Source organism: Limanda limanda, chromosome 6 (assembly GCF_963576545.1).
Source record: "Limanda limanda chromosome 6, fLimLim1.1, whole genome shotgun sequence".
Lineage (NCBI taxonomy): Eukaryota > Metazoa > Chordata > Actinopteri > Pleuronectiformes > Pleuronectidae > Limanda > Limanda limanda.
Genome location: NC_083641.1, coordinates 3,970,434 through 3,994,063, shown reverse-complemented (window position 1 = coordinate 3,994,063; position 23,630 = coordinate 3,970,434). Strand labels below are relative to the sequence as shown.

Genomic DNA, 23,630 nt, shown 5'->3' with positions numbered 1-23,630 from the left:
ACTTTTCTCTCTGACTCTTAACTTGAACACTTGGATTCTCTCTCTAAATGACCAGCATACAATGATACAAGAAAATTTGCACAACAATATGTAAAGCACTGCAGTTCACTTAGTTATTACATCCACATCTGCCTGATAGAATTAGATTTGATCCAAACTGTCAAAATACATAAGCTTAAAAGCAAAGACATTCCTTTTCAGAAATGAATCACTGCACATTCAGCTTTATTGGGGTGTTATTGGTCTAAGTGGGACTCTAAGGTCATATCACACATACAGCAATTTGAGAGGTCATCATTGATTAAAAGGTCCATTGGAGAAGAACAATATTAATGCAATCCGTTCTACTTCAGACAGTTATCCAATAATATGTGAAGTATTTCTGCTGTGATCCTGAAACCTGTGATTAATGAGTTGATCAGGGCTGCAAATTGGCCTATTGATAAACTTAAGTCTTGTTGTGCTTTGTTCGAGAAAACCCCTCTTTCTGTTTTCGATCCCTCAGGACAGAATCCTTCAACACTGTCCTATCATAGAGCCACATGAGGATGTGGATGGAGTCTCACAAACACACAAGCGCACATGCTCACATCTGCAATGACAACGCTAAATACTTCCACTTACTTCTGTAATGAGACAACTTCAGCTCATATATCCTATAATTTGTGTCTTGTTTTCGGTCTAATTTATCATTGTCAGGTATTTTTACAACACAAATTTCAGGGGGACGTTACATTCTAGACTTCCTTTTTCTCCCCATAATATGATTTTATGTGAACAGATGTTGATCCCCACAACATGACTAATACCTGGAGAACACTCAAACACACATTGACTACGCATGGAACCTCAGCTTTAGAAGCAAGCAAAAATATATCCCAAACTTTATCATTGCATCTTTGACACAGTTTGATATATAATACCGCCATTAAACAATATTCAGCCATAAGTTTTAGGGAGTAAGCTTCTCTAATTAGGTTGGTGTTGAAACTATGCACCAAGAAATTAGGCTATGAATAATAAAAGCAGTTGGTTGCTGTCTTCATCTGTCCACACCCAGTAACACCGGGCTGATTAGGATGTTATTAATGTGCTACTGATTGGTCAAAACAAGCTCGACCTGAGGCGTTAGACTTTATTAAAAAAATAGCAAGTGCAAGAAGGGATTTGTAGACGCTCCAAAAGGTGGTGTGTGTATGTGCGTGTGCACAGTACTTGGGGCCACATGCACGCATGCATGTGCAGCTGTGATCAGTACATGTCAGGGGCACTATGAGTATTGTAATGGATGAGGGCAGCTTGGAGGTCCCCAGTGAGAGACTCGCAGTGTATAAAACCATCGTCTTCCTGCACACAACAGCCACTCTTCATGCTTAATGCTGGGATGTACCTCTATCCAAGTGGCTCATAAAGAACTGGGTGAGAGACTACATACAATATTCTTGCCCTTCCGTTTTATATTGCAAAACTACATTTTTGGATTGACTCTGCGCTGGTGCTATTGTCATGACTGGAGTTACTAATTCTGTTCAGAAGAGGAGAAACTGACTGGAGTAAGAAAAATAGTTAAAGAATATAAAACAGCAAAATTCAGTATTTTTCTTTTGTTTGAAGACAGTCGTGGAATGGATGGTAAGCAATTTGTTCAAATGTATGCAAGCTCTGGAGACCAGATATTCATTAATTTGATGATAATGATTACCGGCAAATGTATCTGTGATTCGTCTTCAAATTATTCACATCAGCACCTGTCTCTCCTCAGGTCCTCTGTTGTCTCAAAGCTGTGCACTGTCTCTAACCTGCTGTGCAGATGAGGGGTCACTATTGAGCACCAAGGCCCCTAAAGTCAGTGGGGTCAGAGTTCAGTTGGAGATGCATGCGCTTTGGCAGCAGTTTGACCAGCTGGGCACGGAGATGATTGTTACCAAAGCTGGAAGGTGACAATAACACATATTTACACTATTAACAACTGACCTTTTCTTGCGCTTCTCCTTTCCCCTGTTCTCTATCCCTGTCGATTACTCCATTGTTTTCATTTTATGTGCTGCAGAAGGATGTTTCCAACATTCCAGGTGCAAATCTCTGGGATGGACCCGACTGCTGAATATGTCTTGCTTATGGATTTCATCCCTGTTGATGATAAACGATACAGGTTAGACAAACACACATACACACCAGCACACAAAGAACGGGAGTGCAGTGTTAGCTGTGCAACAGAGATCGCTCATTTTTCTGAAATACAGAAAATGTATCTGTGCTGGTTATTTCTGCAAGCTTCGTCTTACAAGTCCTATTTCTAAGGTTTAACATTTGTGTGTCTATGTGTGTGTTAGATATGCATTCCATAGTTCATCCTGGTTGGTGGCAGGGCGAGCAGACGTTGCAGCTCCAAGCAGGATGCATTTCCACCCGGACTCACCTGCCCGTGGGGCCCAGTGGATGAAGCAGACGGTGTCCTTTGATACTCTCAAACTCACCAACAACTTGTTGGATGACAATGGACACGTCAGTTAAACCTAAAACACAAGATGAAGTGTTTTGTTTTTCATTTCATAGTTAAATAACATGCAGAAATGTCCCTTTTTGGATTTACTAATCATGTTTTTTTCTTTTTCCTCATTGGCAGATGATATTAAACTCCATGCATCGTTACCAGCCACGCTTCCATGTGGTGTATGTGGATCCGGCACCCAACAGCCACTTAAATGCTTACAGAAACTTCAGCTCTTTCTTCTTCCCAGAGACACGCTTCATGGCCGTCACCGCCTATCAGAACCACCGGGTAGGATCTCAGGATCAGTCGGCTTCAAACTAAATATTACCCCGGCACATCAGACATTCATCTCACTCACTTCAACCAAGCAAATTATTTGTGCATTATATGATATAATGAGAAAATGTTTTTGGAAGGAATTTCATTATTTATTTCCCCCCCTTCTCTCAGATTACCCAGCTAAAGATTGCAAGCAACCCGTTTGCTAAAGGCTTTAGGACGACAGACCTTCAGGATTGGTGGGTTCCTATTTGTCACTCAGACAAGTGTGAATACAGCTTGCCTGATTGAGAAACACATTTCCCCTTGATGGGCCAGTGGAAATCACAACTAGATCACTGTGTATCTTTATTACTATTATCAGCTGGTCAAAACATCATAATGCAGCAGTCTCGATGATAACTTATCTTCGACCTTTGTATGGAGCACAGCAGACCATGTATGGTAAACTGTGAGGGATGCAGTTCATGTGTGGGTTAAGGCATTCATATGTCCACAATGATTATGAGTGTGTGTGTGTGTGTGTGTAGGGTGGGAAATTCCGGACCCCCGTCAGTATGGTGTCCACCAGAGGACAGAACGGAGCCCCTTACCACTAAACCTGGAGAGCAGAGAAGCTGGGGCTCGAAATCAATCAGTGAGTCTCACTGGTGTATATGACTCAGAATATACAAATCAAGTTCAGTTTACTGAGTTTTAATTTAGTTAACACTCCTCTCTTAACAAAACATTTGTTTGAGGTTAGCTGAATTGAAAAATTATTTTCTGCATTTTTATTTTAAATCTATTTGCTGTGCAGATGCTGTGTACAAGAGCCCATAAGAAAGGCCTATTTCAATTTCAATACCAGTGCTTGTACATCAATATACTAATTGTGGGAACTGTTACTTTTCTCTATCATTTTATAAAGCCTGACCATACTATGTAAAGTGCTTTGAGATAATTACATGCCCTAACTAATGCCCTTAGAATATTTTAGAAGAATCCAACTGCTGGATGGATTAATATTAATTATTTGAGTCAGCAGTGAGATAATGGTTCAGATTTAAAAGTCAAATAGACAAATAATTGGTGATCAATTGCATCTGTCTGACCACATTCTTCTGCGTCCTCAGGACAGGAGGAAACAGCTTTGTTTCTGGTGGAGCAGAATGGACCCTTCCACCCCTGTAAAGAGTCTGCAGAACTCACCGTGGAGCGGAGAGACGGGGACATTTTATTAGCAGCTGCTTCCTTCTTCCCTCTCACTTCCTACCGAGACTGTGCAGGATCATCTGAAGACAGAGACAATCTGCCCTATAGCGAAAAATAAGCAAAGTGACTGAGCATTGACTTAAATGTTACCTTATTTAATATCGTACAGCTTGTGTGTTTATAGCAAAAGTTTATGATTCCCTTTAAAAATAGATTTTTAAGAATCTTGCAGTCTAACATCAAGGGCATAATGTCTATGACAACATGACAGATGTACTGCAGTGACGCCGTACGCTATATATAATATCCAATACATAATATCCAATTAGAGCACTACCGAGTCACAGTGGTACATAAAGAACATAAAACATACAGTAGTATTAGTCCCTACAGGCTCAATTGTAATTTGTCATTTGTGAAACAGAAATGTATTTGTTTGTTGTATGAAATAATAAAATAATATTTCCAAAAATGTTGGTCGTTTTTCTTTTATCTTTAGGTTGGTTCTATTTGTTCTATATGAGAAAAAATATAAAAATGGGAGAGAACCCACCATATAATCCCAGAGAAAACTTCATTACCCAAAATGTGGTGTATGTCTTGGAGGAGTGGCGGAAAGAAACATCACAAACTGGTCATTATCATTGTCCTGAGTGTTATCGTTTCAAACTTCTCTCAGGTAGATGAGTATGAATTGCAGGCCTATAAATGTCTGGCATTAGGCTCCAATTTTTCCTTGGTGGTGTGTTTCCTTGTAAATAATCAGTGCTATAACTCCAGTGTTTTTCTAATAAAAAATTGCAATTATTGTCAGTATTGGGGTTGGTTGTATTAGACATACAATCTGGAAGAACTGTAAGGAGTCTTGATAGAAATGTGTTTTTGTCGATCCAAATAAAAATCCAGATCCGGTGACTTAAATTCTGTTTCATGAGGGGATTGTTAGGCCTTGGCGGAGATGTGTGTTGACATGACATGACTTTTTTACTATTCAGACTCAGGGTCCAGATAAAATACAACACAATATGAATTAAATTACACACTGAAATCCTAAAAAGTGCTTTACTGAGAAGTTTTTAAAAAGAGTATGTGATTGAGTGGCATTCTAGCTTTTAATGGTGCTCTTTGACAATAGCGGTTGTTTTAAAGGTTTAGTGTGTAGAATCTAGTGACATCTAGTGGTGAAGTGCCATATTGCAGCTAAATACCCGTTACCTCTCCCTCCCCTTCCAAACATCGAAGAGAACCTGTGGAACCCTTCGGTTTTCATAAAAACTCAAAAGGTGTTGGGTTTGTACCGTAAAAAAAATGGCGGCCTCCGAAGAGAGAACCTACTCCTGAATTATTTAAATGTTAAGGGGCTCATTCTACGGTAAAGAAAACAACAATTCGTAGGATGATCACACACTAGTGACAACATCCGTAGGATTATTTTATATTCAACCTCTGCCAATCGATCGCTTTCCCCTAAATCTTCCACACTGGAGCTTTAGTGTTATTTTGAAAGCGCTGACAGGAAGTGACGTGGTGAGGCGCTTCACCTTGACGGCGGTGATGCTCGCTGCCTCAGCTCGGGAGGATGCAGCGGGGTGGATGGAGGAGGAGGCGGAGGTGAGAGACTGGAAGGCGGAGAACAGAAGGAGCGGGCCGGGAGAGGACAGGGGGAGGATGCGGAGGACAGCCTGCCCGACCACCACGGCTCGGCTCGTTTGACGCGAGGCTGTGCGGAGGAAGCAGCGCAGGCCTGCGGGTGGATGAGACACGGCGAGCGGAGGCAGCGAGGGCTTAACCGCGGGGGCGGTCCGACTTCCAGCGCTGGGTACCGGGGTGGTCGCCATCGTGTTTTCTTCTGGATAAGCTGTTGTCACGAAGCCCGCAGTCAAAGCCAAACACAGAGACGAACACAAGCTCTCCGCCATGGAGGCGCCGTCGCTACGGGGCGCTCTGCTCCTGTTGTCGGCGATGTGCTGCCTCGGCGGCGGTCACTCGGCGCCGGAAGCCTCGGGCCTGCCGCGGGCCATCCGCGTGCCACTGCGGCAAGGCGCCCGGGCTGAGCCGCTCCTGCCGCTGCCGCTCCTGCCGCCCGACGCCGCGGGGCGACGCGCGGCGCGGCGCCGGAGAGGAGCGGCAGCGAGCGGCATCAGCTTCGTGGACATGATCGATAACCTGCGGGGGAAGTCCGGGCAGGGGTACTACGTGGAGATGGCCGTGGGTTCTCCTCCGCAGAAGGTAACGGTTCCATACACACCGTGATCCATATGGTGTCAAAAGCACGCTTCATTCACCAACAACCACGTGATGGGTCATTTATGTATCATTTTTTTAATATAAAGAGGTCGTAAATTATGTCGTCATTGTCAGCAGATGTGTGAACTGTGGCATGTTTGTGGAAGTGGCCAATGTGTATTATTTATGTGAAACTGCAGGCTGCACAAAGCAAATCTCCCCAGGGACAATAAAGTTTATCTTATCTTATCTTATATTTTGCATTCTAACTGTATTTAAGATAAGACAACCCTTCATTTGTCCCACAACAGAGAAATGTGAAACAATGAAAATGAGCCAGAATTACCCTTCATCATTTTCATCTGTTGTTCTGAGCCACCTGAAATAAAATATATAATTACATATGTCAATGGATAATTATTTGCCATTATATATACCATCCAAGTTAACTGTGCAACAAACTCAATGACTAAAATACTACACCCGATAATAATAAAATAAGGTAATCCTTAAATCCTGCAAAAAAAGCAGTTAGCCCATTAAAATACATTATAAAAATACATGCAAAACTTACAATATAAAACCACAGATATGTGAACTAAATCACGTAAGATAAAGTGGAATCATTACACATGACCCCATTTTTGGATTACAATTGATAAAAACCTGCTTTGAACATAGTCCGATTGTCCAATACTGTTGATGTCCCTGCAGTGACAGATGGCCTGTGTGTGCAAGTGTGTGAGTCTGTGTGTTTGTGAAAGAGGACTGAATGACACAGACAGATAATGGAACCATTAATTCTGTGTAGTGAAGGGTGCCAGCTGGGTGCAGCTGCAGTGTACAGGCTGGCACACAGAGGGCGATGGATAGACTAGGGAGGGAGAAAGTGATGAGGTGGACGAAGAGGAGAAGGAGGAGAGGACAAAGGTGACAGAGAGCGTGAAATGGAGAAATTAAATTAACAGCATCAAAGAGAGACAACCGGGGAGGGCAACCAGAAGTACATAAGAGCAAGAGCAAGTGTGGGAGACAGTGAGTCTGAAACCAAGAGTGTGTGACAGAGGGATGATGTGGGGGGTAGACTAGGGCTTTTAGGAGATGATGAGAGATGGAGGGCTCTAAGGTCCAAAATGGAGGTGTCACAAAGCCACTGAGACAGATGCTTCCTACAGTATATCAAGGAGGGAGACACCACAATGACAACCAGCCAGTTGAGGACAATCAGCAAAGACAGACTAACCCTAACACAAGGTTTTTGAAGCTAAAGTGTCCTTTAACCAGGTGTCAGCAGATATGCACCCTGCTAGAGACTTGGGCACCATTTACACGTTTTGGATTTCTTATCTTCTTAAATTGAGATATGTATTAAATCAAGCAATAGAACACAAATGAATATCTATTGGTCATTATGAACCTTTGCAGATATGTTGGTGTCGTTGTTTGCTGAAATGCACGCTATAAAAACGTTTATACTCCAGTTATAAGCAAAGTAAAAAAGCAAAAAAAAAACGTTTTGATATGAAATATGCATATTGTTTTTATTCAAGTTCTACATAACTGGTTGTATTTGTATTTTTTATTTATTTAGATTTGTATTTAAATTAATGGTTAAACTGTAAAATACCAAGCATCAAATACATTTTTTTGTCATAAGGGTTTGATTATGACATCTTAGGAACCACTCAATGTAAGCGCTAACATCCAATATTTTCAGGGATGTTGCAACTTTTATTCCTTAGAATCTAGGTAAATTTTTTCAAAGTTTGCCTTCTGTGTACACTTCTGACCAATCAGAACTCATGTGGTTTACAATGGCACATTTTGAAGCTATGCTAGAGCAATAGAGGAACACCTTCCTCTTCTGTCAAGCAACAAGCAACCAAACACCTGTTGAAGAAAATGAATGAACCAAATGTCGACAACTGGGACTGTTTATAAACAAGCTTACTCAAATATCATTCTCAGGTAAAACTAGCACCCGAGCACTTGCGAACTCGGGACCTCATGTGGCCGCGGGGGAGGGCAGTCTGAGATCGGGCAAAACGGCTCAGTGTTGCGTGATTCACTTCCTGTGTCCGTCACGCAATGTCGAACCACGCCCACAAATCTCGCATTACGGTCCACGCCATCAAGTGCAAACCACACCGGTAAAAATAGAACGTTAATCTTATTAAAGCTGTAAACCAAGACTTATTTCCTCTTGCCAGTAGGTGGCGCTATTACTACATGCAGACGAAGATCTGTTCAGGTTGGGGCTCTGATGAAGCTGAGCCATTTGGGGCCGATTGGACAATAAAAGTTTCTACATTGCTTTTACACACATGGTCAAAAATGACCCATACAGTATGTATTCACTACAAAACACCTACCATTCATTTCACAAAGCTGCTTTTGCATGTCTGATGCATGTAAGTCTTATTTTACAATCCATTACTAGTTTGAAAGAGAAATTTGTGCAATACTAACTAGCTGTTAGCTAACTAGCTTCTTTTTCTGGCTAGCTTAACATAGCTACATCAACAAAATAAAACTTGAAATATAACAGTATAGTTAATAGACTGATTAATATACATTTGAAAATATGCTTTAGATTTTCTTTATCCAGAGTACTAGTAAGGGTGGTCGCAATTATTTCAGACTTACGGTTGACATGGTCATAGAGATGCTGCAGGAATAACAGGATGAGGAAGATGAGGAGGAAATTCTTGGTTTTGATTCTAAGTCTGAAATCTTTGATGCTGAGAAACAAGACTTTGTTCTAATCTACACGATCAATCTGGAGTTGTGGGTGTGTCTTGGAATCCAGCTCTCCGAAATGTAGAAGGCTCCTTTGATGACATAGACAAAGAATTCAATGTCATTAAAGGAGCCTTCTCAGAATGAAGAAGGAAGAATAAGCCATACAACAGGCCAAATTAACCCCCGCTCAGAAAACCTGGGTATACTTTATATCCCGGGGATAAACTGTCCAAGGCCAAACTATACTGGGGGTGTAAAATAGCCTAGGCCAGACTATACCCCTGCAGGCAGGGCCGGTTCTTCCTATAGGCGGGAAACGCGGTTGCCTAGAGCGCAACGTAGAGGGAGGTGCTTATAGATTTTTTATTTTTTTGTATATTTTTGTGCCCCTTCTATTTCTCCAACCAATATTTTGACATTAAAACATCTATTCAACATAAGGGGAAAATTTGCCAAAAATCTAAAGAAGGGGTCAGAACATGCTAGCGCATTGATGGGTATGGTTCGAGTGTGGGTCGAATGGACTTCCATGCACCTAGTGCAGTACATTCTTAATATCATTGGTTGAATGTTGCCCGGTTCTTTATCCCTCCTCCACTCCCTGAAATGCCCAGACATGCAAGAGACGTCCTAACAAATGTTAGATGATGGCTGAAGTTCAAGCACTCTGGACTCTGGTACTGGAAGAAAAATAATAGATATCTGGACACTCTTTTATTATAACTTGACAGAAAATAAAACACAACGCACTGCAATAACGGAAGACAAGCATGAGCCTTTTCTTAGAAGTTGAAGTTTCAGGATGTAGTAATCATTGATCTTTGTGGAAGTCTAATATTCTTTCAGTTTTTCTGGTTGAAGTAATAAAAGTCTATGTTTTTGAGTTTTAAGATTTCAGTCAGTTAGCTTTCTCACTTAACTTACCTGACAAAGCTGAACCCCCAATAAAATGTTGAAAAATTAAGTAATTCTTGTGTATATCACTCAACACTACTGATATCATGGCGGTATAATCTGGCCTGAGGGGTATAAATTGGCCTAGGCCATAATATACCTGGGATATAATCTAGCCTAGGCCCCTTTAACCCCAGGTATAGTCCGGACTGGGGGTATACTATGGCCTGTTACATTTGGTCTCGGATAATAGGTGAGTATTTAGTTGCTGATAGAACAATGCACTATGGAGTTACAACTTAATTTTCACACTGATCTGTATGTAGTTCTATGACCCTGAGTTGATTTTGACATATGGAGCCATTTATAAACCGATGGGGACTCATCAAAATTTTACACCCAGCCGTGGACACATTTTGTGACGAGAACTCCAAAATCAAGGTAGTTTTAATCTCCATGTTGTTGAGATGACACTCGTTGAGATAAAACTAATTTTAGTGAAGTTTGGCTAAACTAGACGGAATTGCTAAGTTTTAGGGGCCGCTGAGAAACCATTTTGCCACACCCAGAGCCAATTACTCCAGAATACATACAATTTCACCAGGCTTGACGTGCCTGCGAAATACAGTTGGTTTTCAAGTTTGTTCAAGCTGTCAAAAATTCAAAAAGCAAAAGGGCCATTGGTGCTCTGACCCTTACTATGATGTGTAGCAGTAGCTCTTCACACTGTCTGAATAGTCAGGTATTGAACATGAACATGAAATTATTTGTTTCATGCAATTCATTTGTGTTGATGTACAAAGCCCTATTTTTTTTCTTCTTTAACAACATGAAGCCAAAGAGTTTACCTGCAGTTTGATTCTCACACTTGCACAATGCAGCATGAGGTTCCGTGCAGAGACACATTCACAGCAGCAACAAATCCTCCACATCATTTGGGGGAGAGAGGCCGGTTGCAGCAGACAGAGGCAGGAAGTGACCTATTAATACAGCTGCAGAGATCCCGTGATTTTCTTGACAACACACATACACCGGTGTCAGCTCTTATCGCCCCATACTCTTTGTTGGTGTCTTCTATGAGTGTTGCTCTGCTTTTTGACCCGGAGATATTGGTTTTCTTTTAGTTTTTTTCATTTTTGCGTCTGTCGCGTGTTAGAAGCGTCATCGTATTGTATTCATAATCTGAATGTAAGAATCTTATATTTAATGGATATCAAAGGTGTAAGTATCACATTGATTTCTGTGACCTTATTAGCTTGAAGCCTGAAATAATAATCCATAAAATCAAAGTTTTAAGGCTGCAAAAATAAAGCTAAATAAAAAGCTTTTCGTTATTTCTTATTAACCAAATATTCACAAATGGATTTTTGGAATTAATAATGAAGCATCTGAGTGGATTTGGTTTGATCAGGTTTAATTGTGCTTTGGCAAAATAACTAAACAATGACCTGGCTCACATTTAGATTTAAATGTTGCCCAATACCGATAGGATATATGTCAGTCTATGGTCACAACACTGTTTACCAGCTGAGCACCATCCACCATGATAAAAGCAAGGGTAAAACCATAAGTAAAGTAATTTCTTACTTGAAAAACTGTTCTCTCTTTAGCAAACGATAACTTATTTATTCATATAAAGTCCTTTTGGTCATAGAACAGAGCTAATTAAAAACAAAGCAAAAGATGGAGTTTCATTTCAGGAGAGATGTGACTATGAAATTCGAAGATTTCAAAGAATTTCTAATTTGTTTTGGAATTGTCAAAGAGATCAGGCCCCTTAATACCCAGCACACTGATCCTTAGGGGAAACAGGGCCAGGTGCACTGCAGATCTCAGACCTGTGCATATTAATCAAGCACTAAAGTGGCTCATTGACATGATAACAACTACAAAAAATGTGCAGGCTCTTTGTTTTGAAATTATCTAAGTGTGTTTAAGGCTTAGAATAACCCTGCATCTAGATGAATGCTCAAAGCTTTATATAAATAAGTAAATGTGTCTGCACATAATTCATATAGAGTGGCATCACAGCACTGTGATTCAGGAAGAGCAAAATGGCTTTGAACTTCAATTATTACGAAAAGTGCATCTGACTGGCACGTTGTGGAAATTACCTCAAGTCACTTTCAGTAACTTTCATTTGCGTTCTGTTCCGGTAACCACTGAATGATTCCTGCTCCATCATGGAGGGGGAAGGTCAAATACAATGACCGGGGGGGAGAGGAACTCTGCCAGGGAGGACAGGAAGACAGAGAGAGAGAGAGAGGAGAGAAAGACTTGACGTCTCACTATGTCAGGATGCAGCCTTGTCTGTGTGTGTGTGTGTGCGTGTGTGTGCACGCATGTGTGTGTGTGTACGTGGATAAAACTAAAAACAGATTTATCCTGTGCAGTCAGCAAAAACTAGTCCAGAGGAAAGTGTGGTGTGTGTCGCTAGCATTATCACTTAGCACTGGTGTGAACTGTACGGCATATGTGTGTATCATAGTATAAGCTGTATGCATGAGGTGAAGGGGGAAGCAGACAGAGTCAGTATTTATTTCTGGACTTCAGGCACAGCCCTTGAGACAGTTGCATGTCTGTGGATGTTTAAAGAGCCAATCCATTATTGAACACCTTGCTCTATGGCTGCTGCTCTCTTTATCTGTTTGGGTGTTTCTGTGCCCCTCCTGTCTTACATGTCTTTCCTCTTTCCATCTGTTTCCTTTGCCAGTGTGTTGGAGTTTTTTCTTTTCTTTAACCGTGATCAGGAATCTTTCATTTAAACAACAACTACAACGTTTCTAGCTACAGCCATATGCGTACAAATATGATTGAATAGTTGATGAATGGGACACAGTTATATTAAGAAGTGTCATTCAATACATCTGTCTTGTCTTCTGCCATTGTGCTCCATTTACACATTCCCTGTTTGGACTGCAAAATATGATACTCACAGATAGGAGAGGAGGAGATGGGAGAAAAGGGGGAGTAAGAGAGGCAACCTAAGAAGAGTGGAGGGCTAGAGAGGAGAAAGAGCAGGGATGCTGAAGGACATGTAGGTCAACAGGGAAATGCCACAGGACACTAGAGGGAAAGAGAAAAAGATTGACGATGATATGAGAAGTTTACACAGTGAGAAATGACACTGACAACAGGTCTCCAACAAATAGCCCGAACTTTTGAAAGAATATCAAATTAATCACTAAGACACATAAAACGCAGAGACTATTGTTTGACACATGGCCAAGTCTGTCTGAGCAGTTACAGATTTCACTTTGGCTTCGAAGATTGAGCGTAATCAAATTCACAGTGTCAGCCAAGCGTCAGTTTTACAAATCTATGGATTTCTGCAAAAGAGTACACTGCATATGTTAGAATAATTCCTCTGTGTCTTTCTCATTCTCTCTCCATCTTATTAGCTGAACATATTGGTGGACACAGGAAGCAGTAACTTTGCTGTCGGGGCAGCTGCACATCCCTTTCTGCACAGATACTACCATCGCTCACTGTGAGTAGAAACGCATGTAAAAGTATACAAAGTCACTAAATTCATTTTTATGGAAAAGTTCAAACTGAACATGTATTATGTTTTAACTGTAGCATGCTTAGCAGATTCGTTTTTTGTGTACTAAAAGTATTTACCATACAACACTTGCTATTGGTTTATCTCTTTCTACTTTATTTCATCATTGAGCATTTTTTTAAAGGATCTAGCTTTGTTTAAAAAACCTGTGAATAGCCACTAACTGTTTTAAGAGGTATTATTTCTCAATCACCATTTTCTCACCTCTAACTCTTTCCTTCCTCTCTGTTGTCTTCTAAATCCACTCACAGCTCCGGCTCATACAATGACCTCGGAAGGAGCGTGTACGTTCCTTACACCCAAGGCCGCTGGGAAGGGGAGCTGGGCACGGACCTAGTCTCTGTCCCACACGGCCCCAACGCCAGTCTGCGTGCCAACATTGCTGCAATCACCCAGTCAGATCGCTTCTTCATCAACGGATCCAACTGGGAGGGAATCCTGGGACTGGCCTACGCTGACATAGCCCGGGTGAGAGCACCAACCCTACATGGATAATCAATTCCAAGCATTGCTGATCCTGTTTTCTCTGTATTTTACAATGATACAACTGCTTGCATGTGTATGAGACGTGCTATTATTAAAGCGATTCGTGAAAATTCCCATGTCCAGCAGAACGTGCATACCTTCCCGTGTACACCAGCACGTGTATGCATACGTGAGGGGTCACTTGATATGCATTTTCAGGCGTGTTAGCATGGATGGGGATTAACTGTTTCAAAGCCAAAACTTGTGTGGACTAGGGATGGGTATCGTTTGGTTTTTATCCGATACCGGTTCCTAACCGATACTTTTAAAACAATACCGGTGCCTAAACGGTGCCTGAACCGATACTTTTTTCAAAAAAGTGCACAAAACGATGCTTGACTAAGAAAGGCTTTTTTTATTGCCAAATATATTAACTGTTTAAAGTAGATTATAAATATAAATAAATACAAAACACACACTCTGACTCGTGACTCTGACTTCGGTGCCTGAGCCAAATGAAGACTGAGGTTCGCTTTTCCATCACTCGGAGACCCCCGTGTCTCCGCGGCTGGGGCTGTCGCAGGCAGGCTTCGGCCCGCCTTCGTCCCCCTAAAATGCGGACGCTTTTATGAAACATTTCTCGGCGTGGTCTTCGTTCCTCCCGCCCCGAGCCTTTCCAAGCCGACCCGGAGCTGGTCGCGGCGCACCGCCACGGAGGAAATGCGCCCGGAGGGGGGGCAGCCAGCGCCGGGGAGAGGTCTCGCGAGGAGATCCCCCCCCCCCACCACCTGCACAGAAGCCCTGACGCACGCGGGGCGCGGGCAGCGCGGGGACAACAGTTTGTCCACCGGCAGCCGCAGACGACATGCGGGGGCCCGACGGGAGGCGCCGCTTCCCGTGAAGGAAGGAGCGGAAGTGTGAGCAGGCGGGAGGAGCGGAGACCTCAGTCTTCAATTGGCTCAGGCACCGAAATGAGGCACCGAAATCTCCGTTGAACCGGTTCCCGGTACCCAACCCTAGTGTGGACAGAAATAGTTTGAAAACACAGTTTTAGTAGTATCTGGCAAGGGGGGCAGCAGGAAGGACAGGGAGAGAAACAGTATTTACTAGTATGGATGCAGTCAGAGACTGATGGAGCAGAGCATCTCTCCATTATATAATCATGGACTATAGGAGATCACTGGACAATAAGATGGATGAGCTAGCAGCCAAGATGAGGAATCTTGAGGGACTTCGGTGAGCGTATTGTTTGATTGAGAGCCATGGCAACAGGAAGATACTCCAGGTGCCTATGGGGTGCCGTTTGTCAAGCAGCTCACGCTGAAAATAACAGCAACATTTTGTCACATTTAGCTTCAAACCATGTTTAAAAAACTGGTGTGAATTTTTGAGAGTCACATTTTTGCACATTTACAACAATATTTGTCAACTTAGAGATATTTTAAATATTTAAATCCATATGTTAAATGTTACACTTAAATGTTAAATGTTAAATCTAAATGCTAAATCTAAATCTAAATGTTAAATTTAAATCTAAATGTTAAATTTAAATCTAAATGTTAAATCTAAATTTAAATGTTAAATTTAAATTTAAATATAAATGTTAAATATAAATGTTAAATTTAAATCTAATTGTTAAATTTAAATCTAAATGTTAAATCTGAATCTAAATATAAATGTTAAATCTAAATGTTAAATCTAAATATAAATGTTAAATCTAAATTTAAATCTAAATGTTTAATCTAAATGTTAAATTTAAATCTAAATGTTATATTTAAATCTAAATGTTAAATCTAAATCTAAATATAAATGTTAAATCTAAATGTTTCAGGTGAAACTAAATATTTAGCTAATATGCAAATTCAAATGCCGGTTACAGGAAGTAGTAACAAAATAAAAGCTCGAGGAAGTCAGAGTGTGTTTATTACGGAGCCCCCCAGGGGACACGGGGGGGAATGAGGACAGCAAAATGACTTTTGTGAGATCCCGAGAAAGTTTAGGACAATGTACATCCGGGTATCTCATAATAATGACATATTAAGTCATTATTATGAGATACGGGTTGTGGGCAGGGCGCCACAGAGCAGGGAAGCGGAGGCTGAGCGGCTGCGGGGACAGTCGCCATACTCGCGGAAGTGGGCGACTGTGCATCGATACAGAGACATAACAGGATCGATCCATGTTTTCTGCTCCGTTCATTGTCTTAGCGATGTGCTGCCGCTGAATCATTATAACCAGCGCTGCTCCAGCATCAGAACAGACGCTCATTAAAAGTCCGGTCGCCCTGTGTGTGTCTGTGTCTGCTTCCGCCTCACGTCCCTCTGTCCCCCGCTCACTTTACACTTTAACAATAAACACCAGCGCTGATCACAAGTTATTAGGACACCTGCAGGACTGATGTTATGATCTCATACTATCTCATAATAATGAGATACTGACTGTCTGTCATGGGAGACTGTGTGTGTGTGTGGGGGGAGGGGGGCTGTGTGCGTGTGTGTGTGTGTGTTGGGGGGGTGTATGCTTGTCTCTGTTCCTCTTCACTAAAACTGATAATCACATGTATTTTTTAGTTATTATCCGATGATGACCGATCATGACTTCGGATCGCTCCGTCACTTTAACGCTGTCAGTCCTGACTGTGCGCGTCACGTTCTGCTCGTGTTGTGTGGAGCGGGGGACTACGTGCACACGGTGTTTAAACATGTGTTTCATGAGCTCAAACAAACACAAAGTAAACATCAGTCCTGTACGTGTCCTTATAACTTGTGATCAGCGCTGGTGTTTATTGTTAAAGTGTAAAGCGAGCGCGGGACAGAGGGAAGTGAGGCGGAAGCAGACACAGACACACACAGGGCGACCGGACTTTTAATGAGCGTCTGTTCTGATGCTGGAGCAGCGCTGGTTATAATTATTCAGCGGCAGCACATCGCTAAGACAATGAACGGAGCAGAAAACATGGATCGATCCTGTTATGTCTCTGTATCGATGCACAGTCGCCCACTTCCGCGAGTAGGATGGCTGTCCCCGCAGCCGCTCAGCCTCGACTTCCCTGCTCTGTGGCGCCCTGCCCACAACCCGTATCTCATAATAATGACTTAATATGTCATTATTATGAGATACCCGGATGTACATTGTCCTAAACTTTCTCGGGATCTCGCAAAAGTCATTTTGCTGTCCTCATTTCCCCCCGTGTCCCCTGGGGGGGCTCCGTAATAAACACACTCTGACTTCCTCGAGCTTTTATTTTGTTACTACTTCCTGTAACCGGCATTTGAATTTGCATATTAGCTAAATATTTAGTTTCACCCGAAACATTTTGATTTAACATTTAGATTTAGATTTAACATTTAGATTTAAATTTAACATTTAGATTTAAATTTAATATTTAGATTAAACATTTAGATTTAAATTTAGATTTAACATTTATATTTAGATTTAACATTTATATTTAGATTCAGATTTAACATTTATATTTAAATTTAACAATTAGATTTAAATTTAACAATTAGATTTAAATTTAACATTTATATTTAACATTTATATTTAAATTTAAATTTAACATTTATATTTATATTTAACATTTAGATTTAAATTTAACATTTAGATTTAAATTTAACATTTAGATTTAGATTTAGCATTTAGATTTAACATTTAAGTGTTACATTTAACATTTGGATTTAAATATTTAAAATATCTCTAAGTTGACAAATATTGTTGTAAATGTGCAAAAAAGTGACTCTCAAAAATTCACACCAGTTTTTTAAACATGGTTTGAAGCTAAATGTGACAAAATGTTGCTGTTATTTTCAGCGTGAGCTGCTTGACAAACGGCACCCCATAGGTGCCATCACTACCATCTACTGTGACCTGCTATATGCTCATGTTAAAGGGGCCTGTATATCGTACCTCACACATTTGCATTTGGGCACCTTTTTCATTTCATGTAGCCTCTATATATTAGACTAGTTCATTGTAATTTAATTTCTTTCATTGTTTTTCTTCCTCTTTCCTAAATGCTTATTGTGCTTTAACGAAACAACTTTTCAGCGGGCAACAGTGACGTTTTTCTGATTCTGTTCTTGTGAAAGATATAAAATATAAAAGTATAAAAGGAAGACTGTGGGGGTGAGAGGGTAGGAGGTTGAGAGCTAGATATTAGATCGATATTAAGCTCTTTTCCAAAAGGATAAGGGTTCCTCCGTTAACTGTAAACTGTGAAAACTAATCTTTTCTAGTGTTAAAAGGTTTGATATTCATAATGCCTCTTGAGCAGTAATTTGTTACTGTGCATATTTGCTAACATTACTTCTCTCCAGCATACTAAAAATAGGCAGTAAGAATAGTTTCAAAGATTTTGACCATTCAGTCTCCTGTGAATGATCGAGACAGTGAAGTAGGGTAGACCCTATGAGCCCTGAGCTTGTTAAAAAGCTACAGAGAATACTTGACCTCCTTTTGTAGCTTCCTGAATACCTAATCTGGTGTAAGAGGATGATACCGTTATGATGATACTACTATGCTATAATGACATCGGATCTAGGGATGGACAGTGGATACAGTTCTTGAATAATTCAAACATCTGACATCTCAAGAATTTGATTAGGAAAATAACACTTTATTTTGCCTCAGTGCCAGGCTGCTGAATCTTTAGAGAGCTCTTACTCTCCAGCCTCCCTTAAGTCACCCTCAGTGTAAGGGGGAGAAAATGAGAGAGGAAAAGGACGCCCAAAACACAAGTGTGTTTAACAACTGCTTGATGGAGGCATGTAGGGTAATAGTAATTTTGAATGTGTAACAAAACTTGTGTTATTATGCTACAAGTCTTAGTTCTGATCTAAAGTACTGAACTGTGAACACTGGGAAAGAGAGATGGGAAAAATGAAAGCAAGGTGAAAGCAGATATGTGCGGATGGAATAAGAATATTTATTTTAGAGGAGAAATTGGAAGCTGCCGCTATAAACAGCTGCTTGGTTAAGCCATTTCAGACGTGAATCATCCTATCATTACTAGGGATGGGTATCGTTTGGTTTTTATCCGATACCGGTTCCTAACCGATACTTTTAAAACGATACCGGTTCCTAAACGGTGCCTGAACCGATACTTTTTTCAAAAAAGTGCACAAAACGATACTTGACTAAGAAAGGCTTTTTTTATTGCCAAATATATTAACTGTTTAAAGTAGATTATAAATATAAATAAATACAAAACCCTTTTTAACTTAAAACTATGAATAACATACGAACTGTTAACAAAAGTTTACACTATACTTAAATAAATAAAAATAAATACAAAACACACACACACTGACTCGTGACTCTGACTTCGGTGCCTGAGCCAAATGAAGACTGAGGGTCGCTTTTCCATCACTCGGAGACCCCCCCCCTACCCCCCCCGTCTCCGCGGCTGGGGCTGTCGCAGGCAGGCTTCGGCCGCCTTCGTGCCCATAACATGCGGTCGCTTTTGTGAAACATTTCTCGGCGTGGTCTTCGTTCCTCCCGCCCCCGAGCCTTTCCAAGCCGACCCGGAGCAGGTCGCGACGCAACGCCAGGGAGGAAATGCGCCCGGCGGGGGGGGGGGGCAGCCAGCGCCGGGGAGAGGTCTCACGAGGAGATCCCCCCCCCCCCACCTGCACGGAAGTCCTGACGCACGCGGGGCGCGGGCAGCGCGGAGACAAGAGTCTGTCCACCGGGGGTCCGCGGCCACGGGGGGCCTCCGGGGGCCCGGCGGGAGCCGCCGCTTCCCGTGAAGGAAGGAGCGGAAGTGTGAGGAGGCGGGACGAGCGGAGACCTCAGGCTTCGATTGGCTCATGCACCGAAATGAGGCACCGAAATCTTCGTTGCATTTCGGTCCGGGTAGGTACCGGTTGTATTGGAACCGGTTCGAACCGGTTCTCGGTACCCAACCCTAATCATTACCCTGTCTGTTTCTCTCCAGCCTGATGAGACATTGGAGCCTTTCTTTGACTCTCTGGTTCGTCAGACCACGGTCCCCAACCTCTTCTCTCTCCAGCTGTGTGGAGCTGGCTTCACCCAAAACGACATCCTCGGCAGCGCTACTGTTGGTGGCAGCATGGTGAGACACACACACAAATGCACATTCGGCATCCAGTATTATATTTGAATATTTCCCCCTTGTGCTGACAGATCATCGGTGGAGTGGACAAATCACTGCACGTAGGAGATCTTTGGTACACCCCTATCCGCAGGGAATGGTATTATGAGGTGATCATCGTACGTATTGAGGTTAATGGGCAGGACCTCAACATGGACTGTAAAGAGGTGAGATGTGACTGATATGAATTATTTAACTGTCAGTCATTGATTTCATCCAAGAGATTTCTAACTTGTGACTATTTCTCTGTCTTTGACAGTACAACTATGATAAGAGTATTGTAGACAGTGGCACCACCAACCTTCGGCTGCCTAGGAAAGTCTTCCAGGCTGCAGTCAAGGCTATTGAAGCTGCCTCTTCGGTCAGTCCTTACATTAATAGCAGACCTTTTTCGCTCTGTCAATATTAAGTAATTGATCATTATTTGGAATCTTTGAATGAATCTGTCTTCCTGCCTCTGTATTTCAGACTGAACAGTTTCCCTCTGGATTTTGGCTGGGGGAGCAGCTGGTATGTTGGCAGGTCGGCACTACGCCCTGGCACATCTTCCCAGTTATCTCCCTTTACCTGATGAGTGAAAACCGCAACCAGTCCTTCCGAATCTCCATCCTACCGCAGGTAATATACGGATTATCTGGAGTTCAGTGTTAGTTAGAGTGGACAGGAGTTTCACTTGCCATGTCCAATATCTGAATGAAGTCCGGAGTAGCCCAATGAAAATACAGCAGGATATTGTCAGATGGATTTACTGCGTATTACAAAACTGAAAAAACAAAACAAGAAGAAATCAAATATCCGACAATGAAAAAGATTTACCATATATTACCATACACACTTTTAGAGTTTCAGGGGTAAACAGCGTTGCAGCTCAATCCAATACATTTGAAGTAAATAGTAAATGGTCTCACCAGGCCCGGTCTCCCTACATTAAAAGTTTTGTTCATTTTGATTATTAATTGAAGTTTGATTTATCAATTAGATTATGTAGATAATCCTTTTGAGTTGTGTATTTTAAAGCAAGTATGAGTTGACGGTTTATTTTGTTCTGTTTGGGATGTTGCTCTGTTTGGATGTTGTTTTGCCAGATATGTTGGGTCAGATCAGCAGGTCAGTCAGGAAGAGTGAGAGCAGGTTTGCACGACCAGGTTTCGGGGAAGGAGGGGCTTTATTTTCTGTATTTTTTAAGATAGATTGCGATAACGCAGGTGGTAGGTTCAAGGCAGGTCAGGTTAATGCCAGTCAGTCGTGAAGAAAGTAAAGAAGCAAAGAGAGCGGAGTTACTAGCTTACTGTGCAGCCGCAAATATTTATTGTTTTCTTCCCTTTTCTTTCCCTTGCATTTTTTTTCACCTTCTCCTGCCTATGGCTCTGCTTCTTTAGTATTACATTTTTTCAGTGCCAAATAATGATACATATGTTTGAATAAGTTGTCACCATTTACTTCAATTGTGTTCGATTTGGCGGCAACACTGTTTAACCCTGAAACTGGAAACACTCACACACCCACATCTCCATCGGCATAGTGGTGAGTAGATAAATGAGATTTTTCATCTTTGGGAGAACTATTGCTTTAAGAAAGGTGCTATATAAGTGGAGTCTACAACCATTTAATGATTTATTCATAAAAATAAAGATATTTTTCATACAATCCTGTTCACAATTTAGCATAACATACTAGTCGTAACTCTAATACAGGTAAGGACTTCAACAAGAGTGTGTGTTTATGACTCCTCTCAAATCCAACCGCCCTCTGATCCATTTCTCTTTCTGTTCATATTCAGCAATACCTGAGGCCAGTAGAGGATGTGGCTTCAGCCCAGGAGGACTGCTATAAATTCGCCGTTTCCCAGTCGAGCACTGGAACAGTGATGGGGGCTGTCATCATGGAGGGCTTCTACGTGGTCTTTGACCGTGAGAAGAAGAGGATTGGCTTTGCTGTTAGCACTTGCCATGGTGAGGAGGAGTAACAGAATGAAAAAAGTTTGCTTTTGTGAAAAAATAAAGATGAATACGGAATTATAGATGACCTGGGATAGAGGGACTAATAAGAGGCTATGGCAATTAAAGTTGAAAAAGTATCTTCGTTGATCTTTCTGTTCGTAAAATACCTTTAATCCCATTCTCCCACTTCTAGTGCACGATGAGTTTCGCACAGCCTCTGTGGAGGGCCCATTCCACGGCGTTGACCTGGAGGACTGCGGCTACAACATCCCTCAGACGGACGAGTCCACTCTCATGACCATCGCCTACATCATGGCCGGAATCTGTGCTCTCTTCATGCTGCCGCTGTGTCTCATGGTGTGCCAGTGGCGCTTCGCCCGTTGCATCCACCCACACGGGGACTTTGCTGATGACATATCGCTCCTGAAGTGAAGAGGGAGAAGAAGTGGACAAAGCTGGTTATAGAGACCTTAACTTGAAACACAGGAGAGAAATGGATCTTGGGCACAGGGGATGTATGAAAAGTGGTTTCTGTTGAAGGAGAGCTTTGAAAAGGTTTTTCAGGAATATAATATATAAAGCATGGAAAATGCAAGTGACAGTATGTGAGGATCCATTACTGACCTTAAACTTTTCCTGTTTGAGCCACCTATGCAGATCTGCATGGTTAGAGGAACAGAATGGTGAAAATTTTGTCAAATGTGAAATGAAACAATTTATGTCTTATTATAAATAATGTATAAATAGACCACAGGGAAGAATTGGATTTGGAATCTTGAAAGATTTATCTCAGCATTGCAGAACTCCACACAGAGTGTTATGGGAGCAAAAACTAATTCACAAACATGGCTTAATGAATTAACGGAAAGTGATCGAATACGATAATGTGAAACCATCAGTTATGACGGATGGTATGATTTGAACATAAAGTTTATAGATCTTTTCTTTGTGGCATACGAGTGAATGAAACAAGTTGATAAGTGTGAGCATGCCTGTAAGTGTGCACAGCTGTACTGTCATTGAAGAGTAAACAGAAAGATTTAATGAAAACGAAGACAAAAAAACAATACTAGCATCTATGAAGTTAAACTATTTAGCAAATGCCAGCAAAGAATTCCGCAACTTAAATCAAGTAAGCATAAAGAGGCTAATGTATGGAAGTATCAGATTGTTACAGCATTTACTACATTAAACCGGTTTAATGAGACTACTGAGACAGAGTCAACATCAGATGTCACTTTTTCTTCTTATATTGATATCTTAAATCTATTGTACAGAATGCATTCCAGGTCTTCTGTTTTGCGCACACAAACATACACACACACACACATACACATTGCTTACCAAACTGCTGCACCATCTGATGATTTGAACATCACCCATTAACTTAATAGGGCTTCTTTCACAGACACAAACAACCTAACTCAACACATCTTTCAATGGGGACCATACACAGTATGCTTGGACCAGGAAACCAGCCCAAAGTATGTTATAACACTAAAGAAATATATGTATGTCTACGAGCGACAGTTTGTAATGTGTCTCAGCAAGCTGTATATAGAAAAACTTAGAACTGTATATTTATCTGTCAGGCGCTGGCAGCACTGTTCAACCAATAAAGTACTTATTGTGACTGTCAAATCGTTTTATTTTTTTAGAGAGAGAGAGAGAGATACTGAGAGGGTCTACTGGCCCGCTTAAAAAAGGTGAAAATTTTCA

At 41.5% G+C, this 23,630-nt stretch overlaps 2 protein-coding genes across 3 annotated transcripts; both read left to right on the top strand.

The window, feature by feature from the left end:
* Positions 1–1,272: 1,272 nt before the first annotated feature.
* LOC133003638 (T-box transcription factor TBX1) lies at positions 1,273–4,398 on the top strand. The gene is made up of 8 exons (XM_061073424.1): positions 1,273–1,312; positions 1,811–1,937; positions 2,051–2,152; positions 2,334–2,505; positions 2,627–2,782; positions 2,945–3,012; positions 3,304–3,410; positions 3,889–4,398. Exons 1-8 carry the CDS (start codon positions 1,273–1,275, stop codon positions 4,083–4,085), a joined length of 969 nt encoding a protein of 322 aa, XP_060929407.1. The 3' UTR covers positions 4,086–4,398.
* A 1,142-nt stretch (positions 4,399–5,540) lies between these two features.
* On the top strand, positions 5,541–23,552 carry bace1 (beta-secretase 1). Of its 2 annotated transcripts, XM_061072867.1 has the most exons (9): positions 5,541–6,196; positions 13,231–13,319; positions 13,646–13,862; positions 19,795–19,932; positions 20,004–20,138; positions 20,231–20,332; positions 20,440–20,589; positions 21,752–21,923; positions 22,105–23,552. In XM_061072867.1, exons 1-9 carry the CDS (start codon positions 5,885–5,887, stop codon positions 22,341–22,343), a joined length of 1,554 nt encoding a protein of 517 aa, XP_060928850.1. In that variant the 5' UTR covers positions 5,541–5,884; the 3' UTR covers positions 22,344–23,552. The 2 variants fall into 2 exon arrangements, with proteins under 2 accessions (XP_060928850.1, XP_060928851.1); XM_061072868.1 differs by lacking the exons at positions 5,541–6,196; positions 13,231–13,319; positions 13,646–13,862 and adding an exon at positions 19,636–19,712.
* The last annotated feature ends 78 nt before the right edge of the window (positions 23,553–23,630 follow it).